Genomic DNA, 12,264 nt, shown 5'->3' with positions numbered 1-12,264 from the left:
CCGCGAAGCCTGTGGAGGCTGTGGCATCTGTCACTACCGGGGGCGACAGGGGCATCGTAGACGGTTTAAACACCGATACATCGATCTATGCAGTAAGGAACCTTCCGACATTGACAGGTCTGCTATTGCCACGGCATCTAAATTAAGGATCTGAGAAGGGTCCTGTGTCCGTGAGAGGAGGACCAGGAGGCGTGACATAAAGATCGATCCTGGGGAATGGCCCGTATTGCAGATTTGAACATTCGTCAGGTAGTGTCTGTGTAGAACCTGGCTGCCAGTGCTCCCAACAATAAATTGGCTAGGCCATGGAAAACCACAAAGGGCCACGTAGATGGCCGCTTGGATGACCAGACTGGGAAATATGCGAGGATTTCATGTCCCTAAAAGATGGCAGTTGTGATGGGCGAGCGTTTCCGTTGGCTATGGGTGATGCCTCTGGATGCCTCGAAGTGGGGATCTTGCTGTATGAGCCATAAAGACAGGTGGCTCTCCGGGCCCTGTAAGGATGAGAAATGCTGAACGCTGGCTAGGTAAAGCCTGAGCGTGTTACAGGAAGAAGCCAGTTGCGTGTGTCGACACGATCCAGGTGCTGGATGGAGGTTGAACTCAACTATCCTATTTAAACGTGTGCTTGCGACAATTGCGTGGGAGTTTGTCACTGGAAATGTGTTCATAGTGACTGTGAGAAATTCGTATTATCGCATGTGCTTTGCGAAGACTGCAGGAGTTGTGCTTGAACATGTGATTGGGTGCATGCTTGCCACGATTGTAAGATGTTTATGCCAAGATGCGTGCTTGCAACGATTGCAAGATGTTATGCCAAGATGCGTGCTTGCAACGATTGCAAGATGTTATGCGAAGATGCGTGCTTGCAACGATTGCAAGATGTTGTGCTAGGATGCGTGCCTGCAACGATTGCAAGGAGTTACACCAGGATGCGTGCTAGCCATGATTGCAAGATGTTCTGCTAGGATGCGTGTGTGAAATGATTGCTAGAAGTTATGCCAGGATGCGTGCCTGCAATGATTTCAAGGAGTTATGCCAGGACGCGTGCCTGCAACGAACGCAAGAAGTTATGGTAAGATACATGGGTAGCCAGGTCGGAAAAGACGGAAGTCCATCCAGTCCTAACCACAAATCAAACAAATGAATATCGCCCAACCCGACACACCCAATTCTACACCCACAGCTGATCCAGAGGAAGGCAAAAAACCCCAGCAGAGCATGGCCCAATTTGCTACAGCAGGGAAAAAATTCCTTCCTGATCCCCCGAGAGGCAATCGGATTTTCCCTGGATCAACTATACCTATAAAATAAGCACCCCGTTACAATGTACATTTAGGAAAGTATCCAGGTTTTCCCAAAGCAATCTATTGAGCCAGCCGGAACTGCCTGCTAGCAATGATTGCAACAAGTTTGTGCCTGGACATCTGCTCGCAATGATTGCAAGAGGTCTTATGCTCGAATGCGTGCTAGCAATGATTTGCCAGAGGTCTATGCCTGAATGTGTGCTTGCAATGATTGCAAGAAGTCTATGTTTGGATGCGTGCCTGCAACGATTGCAAGAAATCTACGCTTGGATGCATGCTTGTAATGACTGCAAGAAGTCTACGCATGGATGCGTGTTTGCAATGATTGCAAGAAGTCTATTATTGTATGCGTGCTTGCTATGACTGCCAGACTTCCATGCTTGAATGCGAGCTTGCAACGATTGCACGAAGATTACGCTTGATGCGTGCTTGCAATGATTTGCAAGAAGTCTATGCTTGGATTCGTGCTTGCAACGATTGCAAAAATCTACGCTTGTATGCGAACTTGCAACGACTGTACGACGTCCATGCCTGAATGCGTGCTCACCACGGTTGCAAGAAGTCTACACTTGAATGCGAGCTTGCAACGATTGCGAGAAGTCCAGGCCTGTATGCGTGCTCGCACCAACTGCAAGACGTCCATGCTTGACTGCGTACTAGCAACGATTGCAAGAGGTCCATGCTAGGATGCGTGTTTGCGATGATTGCAAGAAGTGTACGCTTGTGTGCGTCCATGCTTGGACGCGTGTATGCAAAGATTGCAAGAAGTCTATGCTTGAATGCGTGCTTGCAACGATTGCCATAAGTCCATTTAATGAAAACCTGTTATGACAGAGGCATAAGCCGGTCATGCCGTGACTGTAACTGATGACGAACCGGACTCTGGAGCATGCACTGAAATGAGGCTAAAGCACTGGGGCACACCGTAACGAATCGGTGCATGTATGCAACTGGATTCGAAACGGAGCGCGGCACGCGGTGGAGAAATTTATTTGATTGCCATGACAGAGGCACTAGTCGGTCGTGCCGCTGTTGCGACTATCCGTTAATCGTGCATGCTCTAAAGCAAGTACTGGAATGTGGCTGAAATACCTGGGCGCGCCGGGACGAATCGGTGCATCGTAGATGCGACTGGATTCGTATCGGACGTCCTACGTGACAGTGAAATTGATTTCCCATGACAGAGTCATGAATCAGAGAACCGAAACCTGCAACCAATAATGAATCCTGACTCTGGAGCATGTACTGAAATGAGGCCGTAACCAACTGGGGCACACCGAAACGAATCGGTGCATCACGGATGCGACTAGATTCGAATCGGAGCGCGGTAAGTGACAGTGAAATGAGTGACAAAAGTTTGCCATGACAGAGGCCCGAATCGGTCGTGCCGCGATTGCGACTGACAACGAACGGGGCTCCGGAGCATGTACTGAAATGAGGCCGAAATACCTGGGGCACGCCGGCACGAATTGGTGCGTCGTAGACGCGACTGGATTCGTATCGGAACGTGATACGTGACAGTGAAATGATCCCATGACAGAGACCCGATCGCTTAGCAACGAGCGGGCTCTGGAGCATGTACTGAAATGAGGCCGACACAACTGGGACACGTCGATCGAACCTGTGCGTTTTCTTGAGAAATGTGACTGGTTTCGACTCGAACGTACTAGGTGACAGTGAAATGATTCCCATGACAGAGACCCGATCGATTAGCCACGAGCGAGCTCTGGAGCATGTACCGAAATGAGGCCAACGTAACTGGGGACACGTTGATCGAACCTGTGCGTTTTCTTGAAAAAAATGTGACTGGTTTCGACTCAAACGTACTAGGTGACAGTGAAATGATTCCCATGACAGAGACCCGATCGATTAGCCACGAGCGAGCTCTGGAGCATGTACCGAAATGAGGCCAACGTAACTGGGACACGTCGATCGAACCTGTGCGTTCGAGAACTGCGACTGGTTTCGATTTGAACGTACTAGGTGACAGTGAAATGAATTCCCATGACAGAGACCCGATCGATTAGCCACGAACGAGCTCTGGAGCATGTACTGAAATGCGGCCAAGCAGTTAGGGGCACACCGGAATGAATCGGCGCATTTAGCGGATGCGACTGGATTCGAACCGGAGCGCCGTGCGTAACAGAAATGAGTGAAATGATGAAATGACCTACGTGAGCCAGCTATGGCAGAGGTAGGAGTCGTTGTGCCGTGAGACACGACTGGCAACGATTTTGACTGTGGAACACAGTAACGAGACTATATAACAAGTACTAAAACAGTGCAGTTTTTCCTACCAGCAATATCTACCGAAATGACGCCCGTGAAATGAAGGGCGCTGCGAAATTGGAGCGTATTGAGTGATAACAACCGGTATCATAACGAACGATTCGATATTTCAGGTTTTAACGACACTAAGAATAGTACAGGAAGGTCAATCGAGACCCTTACCTGCGGCAGTCGAGCTGGCGACGTTGTACAGAGCCGGCGACGTTGTACAAACGAACGGGAAAGAAAACCACGAGAGAGACGTTTTGTCCGGATGAAAACGAAACACGAGCCGTCGGCCTAGTGACGTAGTGCCGCGCACCGGAAACCGACAAAGACCACAGGCGAGCGGGCTGGTTAAATACCCTCCGGGCTCCTCCCATAAATTCAGGCCACCACACTGGCCTTCTTACATATATAATTTAGTACTATGTTAATTCACTATATATGTGATGTTTAGTAGTGCCAACACCTTTACCTTTAGTTTATTTCCATGTTGGAGTGTCTGTTTTCACTCATTTTAAAGAGGCAGCTACACAATTAAAATTTTTACATTTAGGTGCCATCACCAGCCAAATTTTTACATTAGTGTATTTGCTTACATATGGGATGTAAGGACACACACATAATCTGACAGATCTCCAGGAGACCTGCATGGCATGCTTTACAGGGTACAAAAAAATTATAATAATAATTGCACTTAGTATTTTTTTTTTTTACAAAAGTGAACTTATCCTTCAATCTTAAAATTTTCAATGAGGTCCAATAGATTCAAAAAAAGAAAATATGTTTACTTGCATCCAGAACATTCCCAATTACATTAAGCTACAGTTTTAGAAAGATATTTAGCATTTATTTCTGAATACCAGATAATAAATATTATTTTGTTTTGCCCAGGCATATTAATAAAAAACTAAAATCAAAATGACAATGAATAAATATGCAGACAAAAAAGCTGAATGCTTGTCAATCTCAGGGGGATTTTCATACAAAATATAATCAGATGAATTTTCTTTTACTGAAGGGCAGCACAGCAGCACTGATTTAGGTTGTAGGTTTATTTTTCTTTTAAATAACCAGACAATGAGACTAGAAGAGCATCAGTCTTTATGCTAAGGGCTCGCATATTTTATACATTCTCCATGGAAAGTTGTATATTTATGGTTCTTGTAAAATAATTTTAGACATCCTTGAAAATGATGCAGAGGGATAGGAAAAAAACATTTGATCTAATTTCAGAACAGAGATTAATAAACAAACTTTAGGGCCCATTCACACCACATGCAGTGCAATGCAGTGCTTTTTTTCTGTATTATAAACACATGGCATGTAGGTTAGATGGGTTCCAATGGCATAATTCACACCAGTGCAGTGCATTCCAGTGCTTTTCAGGTCCAGAAACAAATCCAACATGCTGCTTTTTCCTGCACAGAACTGTACTGGAACACGGCGAAAAGCTTCAAAAACACATCAAAAAGCACCAGACCCCAGTACAGTGGAAAAAGAAGAAAAAAATAATTTAGGATGCAATTGGAAAAGCATAAAAGAAAACAACAGAACGCATCAAAAACCTATTCGGAACAGATCTGGAGTTTGTGTTTGTGGTTTGAACGTGCACTTAGGACAGAACCTTTTGACTTGAAATGCAACCAAACAATCAGGGACACCTTTTTTTTGCTCTGCATTCAACAAACCATGCAAAGAATATACATTGATTAGAAGTGGGGTATTAATTTATAATCTGTGTAGCTCTACAAGAGGCATATCATTAACCTACTAACATAATGAGCAATGTAATTTTAAAATACTGTACAGACAGAAATATAGCCAAGAAGAAACTGTTCATTAGTAAAAAATGATTTATGTATTTCCTGAACAAGAGAAATGTTAACATGTCTAGCTAGCCTAACGCCCCATACACACAGTCGGATTTTCCAATGGAAAATATGCGATCGGATCATGTTGTCGGAAAATCCGACCATGTGTGGGCTCCATCGGACTTTTTCTGTTGGATTTTCCGACGCACAAAGTTTGAAAGCAGGATCTAAAATTGTCCCGCAACAAAATCCGATCGCATAAATTCCGATCTTGTGTAACAATTCCTACGGACAAAGTGCCACGCATGCTCAGAATAAACTAAGAGAGCTATTGGCTACTGGCCCGTTTATAGTCCCGACATACGTGTTTGATGTCACCTCGTTCAGAACGATAGGATTTTCCGAAAACTTTGTGCGACCGTGTGTATGCAACACAAGTTTCGCCCAAAATCCGTTGGATTTTGTGGTCCGAATGTCCGACCCTGTGTCTACACAATCTATTTAACCACTTGCTTACTGGGCATTTATTTTTGTTTACAAACGATTTTTATTGTGGAAAAGATCAAGGTATAAAACTGTTACAACGATAGTACATGTGAATATACAAATATTTTTAACATTAGAGTAGGTGCCGCCGATATTGTGTTTCAAACGGGACAGTATCGCGCTGGTTCCCGGCGACAGGCTTCTCTAACCAGCGTGATACCGTTGCGCTGGCTGCAATAGGAAATTTTTTTTTTCCTATAGCAGCCAGAGCGAGGTGATAATGTCGCCTCACTCATGAAGCCTGCATGCCTTCTCGGGGCATACCAGGCCCTTAGGTCCGGTAGGGATTTTAAGGGGAATCCCCTTCTCCGAAAAAAACAGCGTGAGGTCCCCCCCCCAAAATCCATACCAGACCCCTATCCGAGCACGCAGCCCGGCCGGTCAGAAGAAGAAGAAGAAGAACGGAAAGCGGCGGCGGCGACGACGGCGACAGAAGACCGGGCCACCGCTAGTAAAAGAAGAAGAACCGAAGAGGGGGACAAGACCCCCAAAGTCGGAAGAAGAGGGCGGCGAAGAAGAATGCTGGGCTCCTCCGCTAGCAAAAGAGCTAGCAGAAGATAGCGGAGGAGTCCGGCGAGAAGACCCCCGAAGATGGAAGACCCCCGGAGCTGTGCAATAAACTATTTTAACCCTTGTGTGTGTGTTTTTTTGTACATTTTTTTCACAGGTGAATGGGTAGGGGTACATTGCACCCCATACTCATTCACATAGGGTGGGGGGCCGGGATCCGGGGGCCCCCTTATTAAAGGGGGCTCCCGGATTCCGATAAGCCCCCCGCCCGCAGACCCCGACAACCAACGGCCAGGGTTGTCGGGAAGAGGCCCTTGTCCTCATCAACATGGGGACAAGGTGCTTTGGGGTGGGGGGCCGCACGGCCCCCCCTTCCCCAAGGCACCCCCCATGTTGAGGGCACGCGGCCTGGTACGGCTCAGGAGGGGGGCGCTCGCTCGTCCCCACCCCCTTTCCTGACCGGCCGGGCTGCGTGCTCGGATAGGGGTCTGGTATGGATTTTGGGGGGGACCCCACGCTGTTTTTTTCGGCGAAGGGGATTCCCCTTAAAATCCCTACAGGACCCAGGGGCCTGGTATGCCTCCCAAGGGGGAACCCATGGCGTTTTTTTTTATATTTGGCATGGAGTTCTCCCTTAGGATTCATACCAAACAGTGCCTGGTAGTGGCGGGAATACAATTCGGATCCCCGCACCAGTGTCAAACCGGCCAGCGATGCTTGTCGCTTATCGGGAAAGGAAAAGAAACATTTTTCCTTTCCCGATGCGAGCCAGCTCGGCGCTGGCTCCCGCGACGGAGCTCCTAGGGTGTCAATCTCACCGCTAGAAGCGGCAAAATTGACACAATATCGTGGTCACCTACTGTATATGATGTACAGGAAGTGTAATAGGGTTGTGGTTAGTCAGATAAACCAGAAGATGATATAACATGGTGTTATGACCAGGCCAATCAAAAGTATTGAAGTTTCCCCCCTATTTTTTCCTTTACCTACTGACAAACATATATATGTTCTTAAGGGAGGAAGGGCAAGAAACAAGACAAGAAAACAAAACTAAAATTTACTTCATCTCTTACTCACTCTCACCCCCCCCCCCCCCACCATCCTCCATGTCTAAATCAGAGATGAGGTATCCCAGAGGATCCATTTCGCTTACTGAGCATTTAAACCCCCTTCCTGCCCAGACCAATTTTCAGCTTTTAGCGCTGTCACTCTTTGAATGACAATTGCATGGTCATGTTACAGTTTACCAAAATTAAATTTTTATTTAAAAAAAACAAACTGTTTCCTAGTTTGTTATAAAATTTTGAAAACAGGTAATGTTATGTGATGTGCGCTGATGAGGCTGCACTGATGGGCACAGATAGGCTGCGCTGATGGGCACTGATAGGTGGCACTGATGGGCACTGATAGGTACCGATAAGGTGGCTCTAATGGGCTGATAGGTGGCACTGATAAGCACTGATGAGCCAGCACTGATAGGTGGCACTAATGGTTGGTGCTGATGGGTGGCACTGAAGGACACTGATAGGTGGCACTGAAAATACAGCCACGGCTTTCTGTATGAGGGACCAATGTCCCTCTGACAGAAGCCAATGATCGTCTTTTTTCCCCCTTCATGCTGACAGCTGTCTGTTTACATCATGCAATCAGCTGTCGTTTGGCTGACAGCTGATCACGTGGTAAGGGGCCGGGATGGACCCCTTACTAGGATCTGTGATCAGACGAGTCTCATAGACTTAGTGATCACAGAGCACGCAGACAGGGCTTGCTTGGGAGGATGTCCATAGACGCCCTTCCGGCAATTAGGGCCCACGCTGCAGCCGTATTTCGGCTATAGCGTGGGTGGCAAGTAGTTAAAATGTGGCAATCCAACTGTCCTTGCAAAGAATACAGTGATAAATACAAATTACACTGCAAACATCGTTGGCATAAAATGCCAACAGCTGTTGTGATTGCTGGTAGGTTGTAGGTGTCAAAAATCCTGTATAATAAACCAAATTAGGAAGCAATACAATGTGGCAAATTCTTAAAACATGTAGAGCAAAGCTGGAAATCTTTCTTTTTTTATGCATAGTATGTATTGGGGGATTCTACACTGACCGCTAATGTAATGGGGAATTCACACCAATCGCCAGTGTAAGAGTGGGTGGAGAATTTACATCGATCCCCATGTAATGGGGGATTTTACACCAATCACCTATATAAAATGCGAGTTCTACACTGGTGACTAATGTAAGGGGGGCTTTACACTGACCACAAATGTAAGGGGAGATTTACACTGACCCCCAAGGTAATATACTCACATTGATCACTAGTGTAATGAAAAGATTTTACACTAAGCTGAAATTTAATCAGAAAATGTATATGGACTACCAATAGAATGAAGACATTTAGGGGCTGATTTACTATTATACTTTATCATAGTATGGAGCTAGCAGCTTTTTTTTGGATTGAGGCCTAAGCGCAAAAAGATTTATTTTGTTTAGCAGAATTTAGTCGATATGTATGCACAGGACATGAGTTTCCAAATTCAGTGATTTATTACACATCTTAATTTAAAGGCTTCTTTATAATTTGGCTTGGTTGATTGATCTCTAATATAAAGTTTCATCTGAAATGTAGCCAATACAGTATGCATTTTCTGTATATTTGTGCATATCATTGGATCTTTTTCTGATCTGCTTTTATTAAAGTCCACCTTTTTTCAAAGATATGTATATATACTGTATATTACATGCACACACACATATAGAAAAACATAGACATATACACCGGTCAACTATAAAATTTTGACCACTGAAGATGAAAGTGAATAATATTCGTTACAATGACACTTGAAAGTGGGTGGCATATGTTAGGCAGCAATTAAGAACTTTGATGTTGAAAGTAGAAAAAAATAGGCATTGCAGTTTGCTGTGTATTGGACTGGGCACCGCAGGCTAGCAGGACTTTTTTCACCGTCCTGCCAGCGCATCGCTCCAGTGTGAAAGCCCTCCGGCTTTCACACTGGAGTTAAAGGGGCCGGTTTTTTTCAGGCGTTACAGAGGCGTTATTTTTAGCGCTGTAACGCCTGAATACCGCCCCAGTGTGAAAGCAGCCTTAATGTTGTGAAGTATGGAGCACAGTTTAGTGAAAATTGTCTCTCTTAAAATGTAATGTTCTTCTCCTACCCTTGTGTCTTCTTTTCCTATGATTTACGATGAATGTAATTACCCTGTGATCACTTTTTCTCAAGTTATTCCTACTTCCACATTCATAATCAGTTCTGTGTTGTTTGTAGATAGTAGTACTCAAACTGAGCCTTGTTTTTAGATGGAGCAGCCACCAACTGACACATGGAATTGTCCCTCCAAGACATTCAAGAAATGACAAACCTTAGATGAGTGAGCAGTTCACGCTGCCCGGTCAATATTTGGGTAATAGAAGTCCCCCGTGATAATCACATTGCCCTGCTTTGCTGACATTTTCTAACTGTGAAAGGAGATGAGTCTCCTCTTAATACTTCAAGTTTGGAGGCGTATAGCATACACCCACTATTAATTTCCCTTTTGTTTCTTCCCTTTGAAGCTCCAGCCACAAGGATTCCACCTTCCCTCTTGCCTCATTAGCAACTTTATTCTTCTTGTTCACTTGCAAATCACTCTTGGCGTACATGCACACCCCTCCCCTTCTTCTACCTACCCTGTCCCTTTGATACAGGGAATACCCCTGGGCAGTCACAAACCAGTCATGTGAGTTGTCAGAACTGGTTTCAGATACTCCCAGGAAGTTAAAGTCATCCTTGTGCACCAGTAGTTCAAGTTCTTCCATTTTATTAACCAAACTCCTAGCATTTGTAAACATGCCTTTTCACTTTGTACCAACGCATATCTTTTTATTCTTGTTTGTTCTGAGGCTGCAGTAGGATTCTGCCAGCCTATGTGCATTGATCTTAGGTACTCCAATTCCACTACCATCGCTAACCACAGTAGCACCCTCTGGACTTTCCCCCACCATTTAAGTTTCCCTTGCTTCATATATTACATACTTTAGACTCAAATTCTGCTCCATAGTCATTATTCTTCTGTACCTCAATGTCTCTGTATACAGTACCCCGGTACTTAGTGTCAGTTACCTACAAATTCTCAGTCCTCACACTGCCCAGATTATTCACAGTGAAACATTATTCCCAGTGCTTCGGTTACTCACAGTGCCCCTGTCACAATGCCTCAGTTACTCATAATGTTCCAATTGCTCACAATCCCCCAACTTGCACTGTTCTAGGTTACAGTGTCCCAGTTACTCACAATGCCCAGTTGCTCACAATGCTCGCATTGATTACAGTAGCCCCAGCTACTCTGACTCAGTACACACAGTGCCCCAGTTACTCACAATTCTTGTTATTCACAGTGCTTCAGATTACTCACAGTGCCCCATGTTACTCTCAATGACTCAGCATTCACATTGCCCAACTACCAGCAGAGCCTTCAATGATTCACATCGCTGTCATTCCTCAGCCTGGAAGCCTTGTTCTGCTCTTGCAATCAGCCCTCACAGCATGCTGAGAATCCACCTCTTACATCCATCTTCCACCTCTCACCTCCAGAGTCAGCCTCTCTCACCTTTAGCTTCTGTGCACATCACTTACCTGGGGGTGAGAAATGGCACCAGAGTGGGAAGAAGGCAAGCCAGTGGAGGCATTGTGATGCTTTGGACAATGTTCTGCTGTAAACAAATCTTGGGTACTGCCATTAATTTGCGTGTTACTTTGACATATATCACCTACTGAAATAATGTTGCTGACCAATACAGTCCTTAATGGAAACATGGAAACAGTATTCCCTGATGGCAGTGGCCTCTGTCAGAAGGATAATGCCAACAGCATACCTTCAGAGGTCTAGAGGAGTCCATGCCTCAATGGGTCAGGGCTGTTTGGGCAGCAAAAGGGAGGCCTACTCAATATAAGTTGGGTCCACATAACGTTATGGCTAATCGGTGTATAAATAAGCAGCATGTGTCTGCCTACCAGAGTGATACACCAGAGGTATATAGATTAGAAGCCCCATCGTTTTAAGGCCATAAGCATACACGGTCATCCACCATGCACTTTAGCATTAAGCACATGTACCCTCAAATAAATTAAGGATCCCCTCTTGAAATTAAAACCTGCAGCGGACTGGTGGAAAGCAAGAACTGGCAAATAGTTGTTCTACATAAATACATACTTCTAATGTTTATCCTGAATTATTGCTACAATGGTCGTAAAACTTACTGTATCTATTACCTAAAGAGAAATACAGCGGTGTAAGATTCACATGAAACTTTGGAGTTAGATCACACAGTAATACAATTCATTGCTGTGCAATGTTAATATGGGAGTCTGATGATGACTTAATGTAAGCAAATTTCAGTCAAAACACATGAGGTTAACTCATGCAAATTCATTTGGTAACAACTGAAACTTAATAACGCAGATAGTAAGGACATGACTTGGAAAAGTGAAACTGCCTACGTATCTGTAATGTAATTTAATGTAATATGTCCAGTATTATTTTTAAATGATGTGTGCTTTGTCATATTTATGATTTATTCTTCTTTTTTTCAGTTTGTTGTAGGAAGAGATGGAGTTTGTGGAACTATATGTGAACATTCTCCTTTTGATGGAATAGTCCTTGTACAATGTACCGAACATTTGCTGAAATACATGTAAGTTGTCAGATTTTGCTTAGAGTAATGATGAACAGCAGCCTAAAGCAACAGGTCAAAGACAATCTTTCATTGCTCAAACTATATAAATATTGGAATGCAAGATATGATTGGTTACTGTGCAAGTG

At 44.6% G+C, this 12,264-nt stretch overlaps 1 protein-coding gene across 1 annotated transcript in view; it reads left to right on the top strand.

Annotated features, from left to right (window-relative positions):
* The window catches only part of CHAT (choline O-acetyltransferase), a 184,239-nt gene that overhangs the window by 138,348 nt on the left and 33,627 nt on the right, over positions 1-12,264 (top strand). Inside the window, exon 9 of the mRNA XM_077454885.1 lies at positions 12,036-12,136. Coding sequence (XP_077311011.1) covers positions 12,036-12,136 — 101 coding nt within the window. The remainder of the gene's footprint in view (positions 1-12,035; positions 12,137-12,264) is intronic.

Source organism: Lithobates pipiens, unplaced genomic scaffold (genome assembly GCF_037356315.1).
Source record: "Lithobates pipiens isolate NorthernLeopardFrog02 unplaced genomic scaffold, aLitPip1_a1.2 Scaffold_25, whole genome shotgun sequence".
NCBI classification, from domain to species: domain Eukaryota; kingdom Metazoa; phylum Chordata; class Amphibia; order Anura; family Ranidae; genus Lithobates; species Lithobates pipiens.
The sequence above is the reverse complement of the archived record's forward strand: the minus strand, read 5'-3'. Positions and strand labels throughout refer to the sequence as shown.